Genomic DNA, 15,762 nt, shown 5'->3' on the forward strand with positions numbered 1-15,762 from the left:
CTAAGCTGAAAACTCCCAATCTTTTAAATCTCTCCTCATACAGAAGCTGTTCCATACCCTTAATCATTTTTGTTGCCCTTCTCTGTACCTTTTCCAATTCCAATATATCTTTTTTGAGAGGGGGCGACCAGATCTGTATGCAGATGTACGCAGATTCAGGATAGGGGGTGGGCATACCAGGGATTTATATACAGGCATTATGAGATTTTAGGTCATTCAATAAATTTCCCTGTTCTGTTCACTCCCTCTGAAGCATCTGGTACCAGTTACTGTCAGAAGACAGAACACTGGGCTAGATGGACCATGGGCCTGACCCACTATGGCCATTCTTATGTCCTTAAGAGGACAGGTGACCGATACAGAGCAAACTGGATCACTTGGTAAACTGGATGCAAGTCATTTGTGTTTCAATAAGCTCATAACATCCAGGAACAAAGAGTACAGGCCATGTTTATAGGATAGGGGACTATATCATTGGAAGCAATGACTTTGAAAAAAACCTGGGCATCATGGTGGATAATCAACTGAACATGAGCTCCCAGTCCAGTGCTATAGCCAAAAAGAGTTTATGTGATCTTTAGCTATATAAATAGGAGAATTTTGAGTAGAAGTAGGTCAAGTTAGATGATCTCTGTTTTTGGTACTGGTATGACTACTACTAGAATACTTTATCTAGTTTTAGTGTTCACAATTCAAGAAGGATGTTGGAGAGGGTTCAGGGAAGAGCCAGGAGAATGATTCAAGGATTGAAAATCATGCCTTATAGTGAAACACTCAAATACCTCAATCCATTTACTATGACAAAGAGAATGTTAAAGGGTGATTTGATCACAGTTTATTAGTACCAACATGGAGAACAGAAATTTGATAATAGTGGGCTCTATAACCTACCAGATAAGACATAACTAGATCCAATGGCTAGGAGTGGAAGCTAGAACTGAACAAATTCAGACTAGAAATAAGGTGCACATTTTTAACAGAGAGGGTAATAAACCTTTGGGACAAAATTACTAAACGTTGTGGATTCACCATCACTGGGAGATTTTAAATCAAGATTAGATGTTTTTTCTAAAATATATGCTCTAATTTAAACAGGAATTAGTTCAGGGAAGACCTATGGCTTGTGTTATGCAAGAGGTCGGACGAGATGGTTGCAGTGGTCCCTTCTGACCTATGAATCACTTATGCACTTTCATGTCTTCTACCAATAAGACCATATGTAGAAACATTTACTCCATAAGTAAAATTCAGAAGATGGTAATTTCTTACCAGTACTAACTCCTCCAGTGAAAATCCAGGCTCCTGTTGTCATGGCAGCCTTGATCAGGCCTTTCCCAAATACTTGTTTCAATTTAGGTTGCAATTCAAAATTCTGGAGGCCCCCATGGACAGAGATTAAAAGCTTGGGAAGTTCCAGTTGCCAGTCTTTCACCATGAGATGAAGCAGAGAATCTGGTTTGGTGTCATACGATACACGTATATACTGCAAAATAGTTTGTAACAGTGCCTTAATATTACAGTGCTGTTTTCTTTGTGATACCTTCCATTGACTGAGAATTGAGGAATCAACAAGTCTAAAATGAGCAAGGAAGGATTTTAATGCTTTTTAAACATTGTATAACAAAGTTTCTATATTACTTGTAATGAGAAGAATTAGTAAGCCTGAGCCGCATTGCTCCACTGTTGAGAAGCTGAGAATGTGCCATTCATTAAACAGGGAACAAATATTTGATAGTAGTCAATCTAGCAGAGAAAGATATAATGTATGATCCAATGACTGGAAGTTGAAGCTAGACAAATTCAGAACAAGGCATACATTTTAACAGTGAGAGTAATTAACCACTGGAACAAATTACTAGGATTTGTGTGGTTTATCCATCACTGGCACTTTTAAATCAAGATTGGGTGTTCGCTAAAACACTGTTTCCCAAACTTGGGGTGCTGCTTGTGTAGGGAATGCCCCTGGTGAGCCAGGCCGGTTTGTTTACCTGCCATGTCTGCAAGTTCTGACGACTGTGGCTCTCACTGGCCATGGTTTGCTGCTCCAGGCCAATGGGAGTTGCTCTGTCCCTCTGCCCATGCCGCTTCCATTGGCCTGGAGCGAACCGGCCCGGCTCGCCAGAGGCTTTCCCTTCACAAGTGGCGTCCCAAGTTTGGGAAACACTGTGCTAAAAGATATGCTCTAGGAGTTTGTGTGTGTGTGTGTGAGGAGGTTCTGTGGCCACTGTTATATGGGAGGTCACACTTGACGATCACAGTGGTCCCTTCTGGCCTTGGAGTATAGGAATCTATGAAATCTATAAGTAAAAGAGGATGCCATTTTAAAACCCCAGCCTGGGTGGAAAGGAGAAGTAGTAAGTTTCATTAGGATTTTGAACTAGGGGAAATTACCTCCCTGGAAAAAGATCAAGATGTTTTCTTTGACTAATCAAATCCCTGTTTGACTACCAAACTAGAGTCCTTACCTACAGTGCCAAAGTTGGCTTATGCAACATCTCATTGTTTTGTTAGTTTTTCTACCTCTTAAGCATGGCTTTTTATATTATATTTATTTCTAAAATTATGACCTTATGGCAATTCTTTTTTAAACTACTGGCATTCTATTAAACGGGGATGGGAGAACATATGGTGTTTGTTTCTGTAACTTCTATTGGTTTTGCAATATGTTGTTCTCCTTTGCACCCCAGCGTATCTAATTTGGCAGTCTTACAGAGAGGCCATGGACAATGTGCACAGGGAGCAATTCCAGGAGTGGCTCTTTCTAGAACAGCGATCAGGCACAGAGGAATGCTTGAGAAGCTTGGATTGCGGCTACGTATACTATACCTGATCTGCCGAAAGACACAGGACTTTAGTTTCCAACACTGTCAAGCTTGGATCAGGCCCTCAGTGAGCTGGGATCTAGATGACAGATGTTGTATAGCATGTGTTCCGTTCCTTACCATGGCCTTATTTGAATGTCCCCTCCCTGGAACTCAAGATTTCCATAGGCATCTGTTGGACATGTTTGGGTGTGTTTACTGATGGACCATTTTTCTGGCTGAGTTCCAATTGCTTGTTTCCTCTCCATTTTTGTTAGCTGCTGTACTTGGAGGAATTGGAATATGTTGACTAATAAGCTGGCCACAGCAGCACCTGAAACCAAAGTTAGATTTTGCACCGACGATGAACATATTGTCTCCAATATCTGATAGTGTCCTCTTTAAAAAAAGAAACCGAACTCCCCCCGAAACAAAAAAAATTAGGTTTCAGACACACATGATTCTGGCTTACCTACCTATTTTGTATCTGGCATATAGAACTTTCTAGAAGTCACTGAAACACCTCCTCTGAACCATACTTAAGCACACATACCAATCCACTTTTCAGAGGTACCAGCTCACCGTTGTTGCTTAGTGCTCAGGACTAAATGTTTCACATCACCCCTGTAAGAGGATTGGACCTGAGGGTCTGGTTCCTGTGCTGGAGAAAATAGCAGCTCTATGGAGCCTGTCTCCCTTTTCTGCTGCTATACACAATGTGGCTAACCTGCAACAGCATAAGGGGCACCTTGAATCCCCTTCCACTTCTGAGAGGCCACTAAAGCAAGGCACAATTTAGCAAATTGACATACAGGAGCAGTAATACTAAGTATTACGGTACAACTACATCCAGACACTTAAGGCCATGCTACCTTACTCATGAATCAGGATTGTACCATCTCTTGGCTTCTCATGATTCAGAATCCAATGTAAAGTTGTGTTCTGGTTTTATGAAATCTCCAAGAAGTTGCTACATTCTGCTTCTCTGGCCTTATACTCCATCTTCTTCCCTTAACACTCATTCCACTCCTCCGGTATGGGCCTCCTCTCTGCTCCTTTCTTCCGTTCTATGCAAGAGTGTGCAGTGTATGAGCTTGTCAACACAGTGCAGTAATGCCCCTTAGGTGTGTGATTTCTAAAGCGCATTAATGTGTTGCAACTGCGTAGACCAGGCCTGCACAACATGTGACCCACGGACTGCAATGTGGTCCACACGGGCTTACTGTGCGGCCCATGGGGGGTGAGTAGGCAAGCGGCGGGTGGGGCAAGCCAACGGCTGGCTGGCTGGCCAGCTGCCTGGCTGGCTGGCCGGCCGGCCAGCGGGTGGACGGGGTGGTGAAAGAGGCCAGTGTCAGGCTGGGGAGTGAGGGTCAGTCAGCAGCAAGAGGCAGGGGCAGCGGCAGAAGGTAAGAGGCCAGCAGCGGGCAGGCAGGTAAGCTGGTGAGGGGGTAGCAGGCAAGCAGCAGCGGACAGGCAGGTGAGCTGGCAGTGGTGGTGGGGGGATGAGGAGGCGAGTGGGCAGCGGGGGGTGAGTAGGCGAGCCGGGAGGTTGGGGGGATGACGAGCTGAGCGGGCAGGCAGTGGAGGGGGGCAGGTGAGCTGGCAGTGGGGGAGAAGAGGGCTGAGGAGGGTGAGCGGGGTGGTGGGGTGTGAGTAGGCGAGCTGGGAGGGGTGGGGGGATGACGAGCCAAGCGGGCGGGCAGTGGCAGGGGGCTTTATACTTGGGGGCTTGAGGAGGCAAGCAGCGAGCTGGTGGCTGACCTGTTCTACTGATCTTGTCTCTCATAAAAATTGGTCCTTTTTGCTGCTTTTCTCTGGACTGGGGGTTGTCCAAATGATGCAAAGAGGGGTTCCCAAAGGAAGGTGCTTGCTTCTCACCCCCAAGGCCATCACTATGTCTGCTCTTCTCTGGTCAGCCCACTTGACAAGTTTGACTGTCCTTGGTTTGGCTCCCATCCCCTCATCAAGGGTTGTAGCTGTCTGGAGGTGCTGCCTTCCACGCCTTCCTCATTCGCACCTCATTCATTCAACAGGGCAATTGATTACAAAGTAGGGGGAAAGATCTTATTCTACTTCTTGTGAAAAGACAGTTTTCTTTTACCTAATTATATTACTTTAGGGGCCCGCTATAACATATTACCAAGGTTCAATACTGCTGTTTTGGTGGGGCGGTGCTGGGGGGTGTGTTGTTTCCGCGGGGTCGGGTGGCACTGGGTGAGGGGGTGTTTCGGGGGCCTGGGCAGTGCTGGGAGGGGTGATTTTTGAGGGGTGCGGTGGGTTTCAGCCCTCAGCTGTTTTCTTGGGAGTAATATGTCCCTCGCTGCTTTTTACGAGTAGTGCAGGCCTGGCATAGACTCTGCTGGTCTCTAACAGTACTATATTAAAGCACACTATGGTACTTTTAGTGCACTCCAGCAGTTTCCCCACAGACTAACTCCAGTTTCCACATGGAGCAACACATTAGTTTTGTTTAGAAATTCCTCCTCCCCCAGCCCAGCGTACACTGCTGCTCTGTGTAGACAAGCCCTCTGCCTCACTTTCACTTTTGCTCCCTTGCCTTCTTTCCCTCAAGCACAGTGAATAGAAATCAGCTTCAGCTACATCATATACGTTCAGAACAATTCCATTGACTTCAGTGATAAGTATTGTTTTATCTACCAATGTAAACGCTTAAAAATTGTCACCTGTTAACATCTTTGTTGTTGGCAATTATGTAGATGCATTCTCTTTTTGAAAAGGTCTTCTCTATCCAAGCCTTTTGACCCTGAAATAGGAAAAGGGAAATAAAATATGGATATATTTGCTGAGTAGTCGGTACCGTAAAATGTCTGCCTCTTAGTTTCCTTCCTGAAATATAGCTTTGATTGTCAAATGAGATATTTACAATGCACGTTTCAGGAGGATAGACTCCTTAAATTCTAATAGGGTACTCTCATCTACTGAGGAAAGCATGAACTTCTTCACCAAGGCATAGTGAGAGCAGGGAAGGAGGACACTAATTATAAAGACAAATTGGAATTGTGCGGGACCATTTTCCCTGCAAATGCAAACCAGAACTCATCATATCAAGCTCATAATGTTTTTCAAACAGGAATTGTAGATGAGCTAAACAACGCCACAATTCTGTGCAATGCAATTAGAAAGTCTATTGCAGCAATATTGTTCAATTAGATTTGAAAACAATGAATGGAAAGTATAGCTCAGGAATAGCTGTATACCAAGGTTTCCCAAACTTTGTCACCATTCTAACACCAAACGAACTAAGTAAGATTTGAAAATGATACTTTGATTTTACAGAGGTACAAAATGTTAACCACAGTCACAATTCAAAGATATGGATAAACCTGTCTTCTGGATGAAATTCATATTCTGTCCCTGGAGAGAAGAGTTTACTTCACTAAAGTCCCCAAAGAAGCAAAAGCATGTCACCAAAGAATAATTACTTATATAACCAGCAAGGAGAGAGAGTTGGTCATTTAGAAAAGCCTGTACTCTTGCTCTTATTTCAAACAGTCAAGCTATCAATGTACCAGGTAAAAGTTACCTCCCTTCCTTTTTTAGGAGTTGCTGGTGAATGGAACCCGTGCCGTCATAGAGCATTGCAAAAGTCAATAATTCATTAGACAGCACAATGAAATTCACTACAGCTTTATGAACCACATGAAACAGGTTATCAGGCATTTTCTAGCATCGGGAATTTGATGGTATCTGAAACAATGCAGCCCTCAGGGATTAGATACAGTGCTGTGGACCAGTATGGCCTGGACTTATTTCCTTCCACACATTGTTCTGGCACCATCCGTGTAAATTGCAATATGGTGCTCACAATGAAATGAAATATTTGTTTTCCAAACATTTTAAATGAACATTCTCCTTGTATGTGTATAGCTGCTTCAGCCTCTGCAACTTCTGAAATCATGTATATTGTGAAGGAAAGCCTAAGATTTTCTGTAATGTTAAATGACTTTTGCAGTTACATGATTGTACAGATATCAAATAAGATGTTTGAAGGGCACTCCTATTGACAATGCCAGTCTGAATAATCATGTCTTTCCAGGCTTCAGGCTTTCTTTCCCCAAAAGTCCACAATCCAATTCAATATTCCCTTTTTAAATATTGCAATAAGTTTGAAAACATCATGGTCTTGGCAGCAGCCAGCATTTTAGAGCACATTACAACCAGTGGTTTCAAATCAACTGATATAAAACCCATGTGTCATTCTATGCTGCATTTACTTTTACTTTTCTGAGCTGTCGTTGGAATCTGTTGCTGCTACCTTCATTTTGAAACCATCAATCTTTCTGAATCAACCCTTGGCCAGAAGTGAGCTCCACAGACTGAATGATAGATGCAATGTGGTTACATGATGCTCAGCAGTGCTGTCATCCAATTTTCCAGTTCGGTAGCACATTTTGCCGTTGTTCATGTGCATGGGTAGTTGTGCTTTGTGGTACACATTAAAGAACATTTTTAATTGGACTTGTACCATTTTGTGTAAGGTAAATCCAGGCACACTCACATAACCATCCTCCCATAAGAGATTAATCATGTTTCACTAGCTGAGTCTTTAGCAGCCTGTTTCACAAGCACACATGTGCTGTGCTAGTCTACACCAAACCCCTAGTTGAGGTACTCATATCAATGTAGAGGTTTTAAAGGGGTACGGTATTCCAGGCTTGTGTTTATCCATTTTTTTTGCCATTTTAAATATACTGAATTTTGTGTGAGACCTTTCATAACTCCCCTCCCCGGGTGCTCCGCTACGGAAGAAATGAGGGCCATGTAAGTGCCTGGATAGATAGATACATCCTCTCCATGAACCCCTCGAGAGATCTGTAACCCCCAGTTTTGGAAACCCTACTGTAAGCATTTCAGGGGAGATAAGTTCAGGATGTGTTGATAAGTGATGCTATGCATGTGACTCCTCCACACAGAATATTGAAAAGACAAGCTGACAATCATCAGAACAACTGGATTGTACACCATCAATGCAGGTTGTTATTTCACCCTGTTCTTTTTACTCTGCAAAAGGAGCCAACTTTTTGTTGCTACTTAATCTTCTTCATGGAGAAGTATTAAAGTTGGCTATGATCTGGAGCAAGAACCTGAAGTCTAAGGCTCTCTGTTCCTCATTTATGTTTGGAAGGAAAACTTTTGCAGTTAAGTTTCTAAAGTGAGCTTTATCTGAAGTATATCTGAATTCCAGCTGTGCATTCATTGTATTATAGTTATTTTTAATAAAGTCTGTTATCTGCCACTGCATTTAAAAAAGCACTGCACACCCACACCTCGAATGCACCACATACAAATAATACATGATGTACTGCTGGCTTATTTTTTAGTGCTAATGAGAGGAAGGGAAAAGCAGACATTACAGATCAGTGGAATAAAAACTCACAAAGCACGTTCGGTCAGCCTTTGAAGTTTCACTGCCCTTGTCTGTTTAATCTTCTTACTCAGAGCTTGATTATAATCCGGTGCAAATACTTAAGCAGACACATCCACTGTCAGAAAATAGGTACCTTACCCACTTATTTGATATGGATTCTGCACAATTCTGAAAAGCTGCTACGATCATTCTGGATGGGAATTTATTCGGTTTCTTGAGAAAAATATAAGCAAGCATACTGTCCCTAGTGATTTGGAAAAACTAAATACTTTTTAACAGCCTCTGAACAGAAGAATTTTGAAAGGATTATGACAGATTAACTATAGTTTTCAGGCCAAGAGCCAGTGGGTGCATTTATGCTGAGACAAAAATAGGTATTGCCAGCAAGATCATGCCACTAAAGCTCTCTGCAGGTTTTCTATTGATCTGTAGGAAACACAAAAGTGCAACATCTAAACTCGTTGAGTGTACTGAAGTTCAAAACTGCTTATTATTACAAACACAAAATGCTCTAATCAAAATCGAATCTTGGAAAGACGCATTTCAAATGCTCAGTGGCATATTTATTCTCCTTTGTGAAAACTGACAAAGGTCTCTTCAATTAAGGTAAAACAAAACAAAACAAAATAAAACCTTTGCTAATTCTTGGCTTCCAGCCTTGAATCTACTGCTATGTCTGGAAAGAACATTAATTAATATTGGGCTTTATTCTCCCACCACAGGGTTTTGAGTAGTTCCCATTGCCGTCAATGAGAGGGCCTTGTATCCTGCAGTGAGAATGGAGACCACTGTTGCTTAGTATGTAGACCATGCAGGTAATAAGACCTAGGCCTTCAAAATATGCTCAATAGTTAACCATAGTTAAAAATAAATTTGAGCAATAATTAATGTTAGAGAAGCCACCTGTCCTTTTTGCTGTGCGCTGAGAGCCCACAAAGCAGCCTGCTACTCATACTCAGAGAAAGGCAGGTAGAGGACCAGAGATGTGCAGCACTATTGAATTAGCAAACAAATATTTTTCATGTTTGATACATGGTCTGAGGAGGAAATCCCATTTCACTCCAGCTGGCTGGTAAAATGAAATGAAAGTTATTTGGACTGTTTTGGAAAGTCTGATTAAACAATTACAGAGCTTGATCCTCTGTCCTTACTTGGACAAAGCTCTCATTGAAGTTTTGTATTATGACAGCAAGCAGCACTGGCACATGATTTCTGCATGCATTAGCTGAACCTGGAGAGAAGGAGATGTAAGAATCAAGCTACCTATCTGGAAATTTCATACCGCACTTTCCCCCCTCCACTCTCTATTTCATTGTCAGGTGCTGTGAATTTTCAGTTACTGTATATCTGCATGGAGCAATGGTGACATTTAGTGACCAACTGTATTAATCATAGTTGAATAGTCATTATAGATAGAGTGAGTTTCCTTGGGCCATGCCTCTCTTGGTTTCAGTGCAGATCCTCAACTGATGTAAACTGTTACAGCTCCATAAAGGGGCTATGACGAGTGACAATGGAATCTTCAGAGATTTTACCTGCTACAATCTAAATCTCGACTAAGTATGCGGAAATTGCGGTGTGACAGATTTTCAAGGGGACAGCAAAAGGCACATCCCTGACACACAGACCATCCTCTATCAAATTTAAATCCTCATCCCAAAGCATGGGGGCATTAGGGCTTTTCAAAAACAAGGTTGCCAGAATTTTTGTAAAATGGGGTAAACAATATTTTCCCTTAGCCTTGTTCTCAGAAAGAATGAACTATTTTGGCTGAAATAAAAAACAAATAAATAAATAAAAATATCAGCCCAAGGCAGACACTCAGCATGGAAAAGTTTAGCCTAACTGGTTCAAGTTTGGCACAATTAAATAATCTGAAAACAGGGTCTTATAATGGGAAATGTTGAGCAACCTTCATAACAGGCAGAGTGACTAGCCCCACCTATAATAGTGTTGTCACAAAGTGTCCAGTGCTGCAAGGTGGAATCAATGGGAATGGAAGGAGTGTGGCCTTTGCAGGATGCGACTCTATAGGGTACAGCAGTAATTTATATTCTGCTGTAAACGCATTAAGTCTCAGTTAGGGATAGATGATGACATTAGCTGAAGCTAGAGAGGCGTAGCAAAGGGTTCTACATCATATTAATTAGCAGTCCTTCCACTAGTAACAAACAGTGTCTTTGCTGCACACACTGTGTAACAGGAGGTAAAACTGTCCCAAATGCATATATGATTGTTTTCAAAAAATGTGTGTTTAATATAAGCTCATATTGAATGGAATTTTTAGAGGTTTGATTAGCTGGATAGCAGGTATTAAATGGAAAAACCTATCCTATGCAACACCCTAAAATATTGTGCTTTAAATGACAAATTCTTGATATTTATAAGGTCTCAACTCAGCAAGAGATGTAAGCATGTGTGTAACTTTAATAGGACTTTCATATAATTAACATTGTGCATATGCTTACGTCTCTTGCTGAATTGGGGCCTGAAAACTAAATCCATGGCAGTTATTTACACATACAGTCATAAAGACCAACGTGATCTCAGCTACACAGATGCAAAACTGATTTGTACTGGAGTTTTACTTCCAGGATCAAGGCAGAACTGGGCCCTGCAAAAATCAGAAATATTTGGAATAATCTCCTTTAAAAGTCACACTCTAAAAAGGAGATGAAGTTACAGATCGCAGAAAGAATAGTTACTTGACTTCTGACAAGCCAGCCTGGAAATACAGATTTGCATTCGGGATCTGATAGTAAATATTCTTTGAGTCCGTATTATTGTTCATCTTGAGAGAGTAGTACAATAATGCTGACTCATCATATAATTGTTTTCAGCCAGTCATGAACCAGGATATTTTTCTTAAAAGGTTACATTATGTCATAGGCGATTTCCCACTGTTCAAGGGCCCAGAATACAGACTTAAAAGAAATCATTCTTAAATCCAGCAAGATAAATGAAAATAAAACAAAGGGATAACCTTAAACGACAACATCCTTAATTTTGTGCATTCAAGTCAGATTTTAGGTTTTATTAAAATGGTGTTTTAAACGTCGATTTTATTATTTCAGATTTCCTGTTTTAAAGGGCATTTTAATGCCTTTGTGTTCTACAAAGAAGTGGCTACATTTCCTGAGAAGATGGTCTTTCTGGCAGTTTATTATTTTATGCTGATCCTCTTTATTATAAATTACTTAAAAAATGCAACTTTATAAGTCAAGTCTTCAGCTCATGTAAACTGGCATAGCTCCACTGACGACAATGAAGTTACATCAATTTTCCACTGAAGCTTATGGAGCTATGCCAGTTTATACCAGTGAGGATTTGGCCCTATATCTTTTCTTTTATACATACTTTTTTACATTTGGTCAAGAATTCATACAAAAGATACACTGCTGGTATCACCAAGCTGAAATTATTCTGATAGGAATAATATATGCTCCTACAAATAGCCTTGTTGATGTGAATGGATTAATCACCGTCTTTCATTTACATGAAAAGATAATTTAAAAGAGGACACTATGAACATGGTGTGTTAGAAAGTAAATCAACTACAGCAAGGATTTGATAAATTGGGAAAGGTGCTGCTATATGCTAAATTTGGAGTATTATCTTAGTTTGTAACAATTAAAAAGATGGCAAGAGGTAAATGCAGGAGATACCTGTGCATGTACTTCAGAACTAAAAGATAATCATTCTGTTTTAATTACCTTTTAATTTTCAGACTTTAACGCTAAGACACTGGTGCAAGATTTCATGATACATGTTGCTGTAGCTCTGTGATTAGAATAAGATGCTTTATTCAACAGGAAACAACAGGCCCAATCCTACACACCCTTATGCACATAAGAGTAGCCTCATTAACTTCATTAGACTATTTGTGAGAGTAAGGATTACTCATGTAAGCGTTTGCAAGACTGGGCCCTAAATGCACAGATCTGATTAGAACTAGTGGGAACTGCACTGTGCATTGAACAAGCATTCCTCATAAGCTATCCTCACTTTGCTATGATCTCATAATGCACAAGCACCAACATTACAAAGATGATAATGAGTGGGGAAATTCAATATTTGAATTATTCAGTCTTTCAAAGGATTTAGAATTATATTTTAAAATGAGGTGGTCTGGAAGGGGAAAGAATACTGGTATGTAAATAAATGCTAGGCATGCTGTAAAATATGAACACCATTTAATTACTGCATAGTAAAATTCCTATTTATAATCAAAATGTATAAAACATTTAAAAAAACCACTTTCTGAGAAGGATGACTCCTAAAATACAATAAACTTTAATCTCAAGTGTCTGTACGACACACAAATTGATGTTTCTTCTGGAAACAAGCTGCACAAACATACATTTCAACCCCCACATCCCTGTATATTTACAATCAGGCTATATACTGTTTAACCAGTTTGGTCCCTTAGGAAATTAACATTAATTTGCAGCCCACGCTGTACTTTTTCCTGGGAGCAAGAATCTGCAGGCAAAAGTCTGCTAAATAGTTCTGTCGGTAGAGAATTTCTACTTGCTGTGGCTAATTTTACACTCAGTAAAGCAATTACTTTACAGACACTGGTTGGTACATAAGCTATAATCGAATATGTCATAGCAGAGTTGGCTGAATTTTGTGCCCTGCTGCCTTTTGTTATTTTGAAAACAAAGAATTTCCAATTCGTTTAACCCTTAGGCTGCTGTGATAGCAGAGAAACACTCCCCACATTGTTTTAGCGGCCATAATGGAAACACTGGAACTCAATGGTTAAAACTCCTTGTGCAGCGGCTAAAAACAAACAAAACAAACAAAATAAAGCCACTATTATATAAAAAAGGATTTTCTGGAAAATGCCAACACTAGTTGAGAACTTTCTAAAAATTTGAATATTCCAAGTTCGAAATCATCCCAGAACATGAAAGCAACAGACAATTTCAGAAATGTTTTTTTAAAAATGTTTAAATAAAGGCAACTTTCAACAGATGGAGTCAACCCTTTATCAGTCCTTACTGAAGTAAAAATTCCATAGCGGTCAATGGAGGTTGATGTCAATAGGAGTTTTGCTTGAGTAAGGAATAACTAAGCACAGCAGGCTGGGCCCATTGTGACTAGAATATAGCACGCTCTGGTATGTTAAGGCACACTTTGGTATAGTGTCCAATGAGATGGATATTTTCTGAACACAGGAAAAAATATAGCCCATAACTTCAACAAAAGATAATACAAACTGGTTATAAATAAATGAAATACATTACTACTAATGATGCTGATATGCTGTAAGCATTTACTACAGCATCTGTTTTAGAATGACAACTTACCAACATATTCTGCACTAAAAAATTAGTTGAAGACACGTGTAAATGGCAAACTTGATACACAGTTGGGTACATTAATCTTCACTGTCCTCTCAGGAAAGGCCCTTTCATAAAGTCTGCAGAGTCAGATGTATAAAGCTCTAAAAACATACTCCAAAGACCATTGGGTCAGAGGCAGTGGTGGGCTGATATGCATGGCTCTCCTTCTGGCCCCATGGGATTATACAAGAAAAAGATAATTGCCCCGGTGATTGATATTACCTTTTCTGTGGAGCTCCTCCTTGGGTATCTGGGACCCACCATGGTAGGTTTTGGTAGCATGGCTGCATTGGAGTCACGCTGCCAGAGAGCTGACGGATAACAAAAGCTGAACTGGCCTGAACCATGGATCCACCATATTTGCAAGTTTTGCAGTTAAACTCCATAGCCATTTCTGGGATGTTGTGAGGGAGGATCTCAGTGAGTTGATCCTCATTGAGACTTCTGACCCTCAGAGCCTCCTCTTATGTGTTTTATCATGAGAAGGCACCACCTGGTCCATGAGATACAGAAACACCGTAACTAGAAAGGATACCGGTGAGGTAAATGTTTTTCATCTCTTTGTAAGAGAGAACAGATAGCACTGCAGGCCTGAATCAGAATCATGCTTTTTCCACTTATCAGACTTCCATAATACTCAAGTATCATCAGAATCTGATAAAACCCAGTTAAAGAGAAGAAAGTTTGGTTATCAGAGGGTGAGTATTGAACCCAGCACAGAGTTCCAAAACAGAAAGACTATTGATTGACTTTCACTCAGTTTGGGAAAAAAGAAAACCACCAGCCAAACTAGCATTCTTTTTGTATTTGTCGCAAATATAGTGCCAACTTAGCATTCACACACTCAGGTGGGGAAAAATATATTTTATATATTTGTCTAACAGTGACAGCATTTCTCCTTGTTATTGTCCTACAGATATAATTTGCTTATTCTGAAACATAGCTTAAAGACAGATTTCCAACTATTTACAAAATTAATTTTGAAAGTTGCCCTGTTCTCCCTTTTCCTTTTTGCAATTCCTATTTCAAGTTACACCTCCTTCACAACAAACAATGAAAAGTTTAGGCAGTAGCCTAATTGTAGTATTGTAATTGCACCCAACTTAGCATAATTATTTATGCATCTTTTTAACCTAAATCTCAATTATATTTGATCATATTAAAAAAGAACGCACAATAGAAGATGGTCAAAAATACACAGAAAAGTAGTTTTAAACAAGTCAAAAGTCCTACCTGCTTGTTTCCGGAAAGTTTTGTTTCCGATTTTAGAAATATGATTTACATGTAATAGAAATAAGTTAAATTTAACTCAGTTTCTGTTCCACCTTTCTTTTTATTGTTCAGATTTCTCTCATCTTCCTGCTAGGACTTCCAGCCTCTCTGAAGTCCCTGAGAATCCCCAATGAGATGGGTTTCCACCACTTTAAGAAGAGAATCTCATATGATAACCATGTGAGCAGCTTCTTTGTTTAAACCAATCTCATGACTCCTTTGAAGGTAATCCTTTAGAAGTCTCATGACCCATCTCTCTGCCCACAGGGTATTTTCATCTCTTGGTGGAACAAGGCACAACAAATCTACTTTGATAGTGCCCAAATCTCCAATTTGTTAAACCTTCTTTTCTCTGTCAAACAGTGGCTCTAAATACTGCAAGAATGCCGGCACTGCAGAAAGGCTAAATGCAGAGCTAAAACTTTTAATTTGAAGTGTCTCCTCCCTTCTCCTAAAATTTCAACGTTATTTGCATAATTGAGACAATTGGACATAATAGCCCTTTCAGGGGTCCTCATTAGATGTACAGCTCTACATTCTTTGAAAATGGGGGGAAAAAGAGGTCATACAGCATTAATTATATCTAACCCTTTTTAGAACAATTTGAAGTTAGGCAAGATGTCTGTATTAAAACAGCCAAAGTAGTAAATAAGCCATCCATTATGGAACTTTATACTTTATATATCATGCACATTTTCATCTCATGTTGCTGCTGCCACTTGAATTAACTCATTTACTATGAAAGTTTCTTCTGTATCTTCCTTGTACATTATTAATGGCAGATGACACAATCTGTGGTTAGCATTTCTTTTTGCTGGTCTAACTTCCTGTGAAATGATAGATCTTGTTGTTTAGGCTACCAGTACAGTCAATGACGACAAATTCAGGCCATATCTCTGACACACTTCAATGTGATCTAATTCATCCCCTTTCTTGCACTGTATCATAA

At 40.1% G+C, this 15,762-nt stretch overlaps 1 protein-coding gene across 1 annotated transcript in view; it reads right to left on the reverse strand.

The window, feature by feature from the left end:
- TRPM1 (transient receptor potential cation channel subfamily M member 1) overlaps positions 1 to 15,762 on the reverse strand; it is a 215,835-nt gene that overhangs the window by 77,335 nt on the left and 122,738 nt on the right. Inside the window, 5 exon segments of the mRNA XM_030576838.1 lie at positions 1,270 to 1,483; positions 2,943 to 2,965; positions 2,968 to 3,053; positions 3,055 to 3,135; positions 5,486 to 5,565. Of these exon segments, the coding sequence (XP_030432698.1) occupies positions 1,270 to 1,483; positions 2,943 to 2,965; positions 2,968 to 3,053; positions 3,055 to 3,135; positions 5,486 to 5,565 (484 nt within the window).

The sequence above is a fragment of the Gopherus evgoodei genome, chromosome 10 (genome assembly GCF_007399415.2).
Source record: "Gopherus evgoodei ecotype Sinaloan lineage chromosome 10, rGopEvg1_v1.p, whole genome shotgun sequence".
Taxonomy (NCBI): domain Eukaryota; kingdom Metazoa; phylum Chordata; order Testudines; family Testudinidae; genus Gopherus; species Gopherus evgoodei.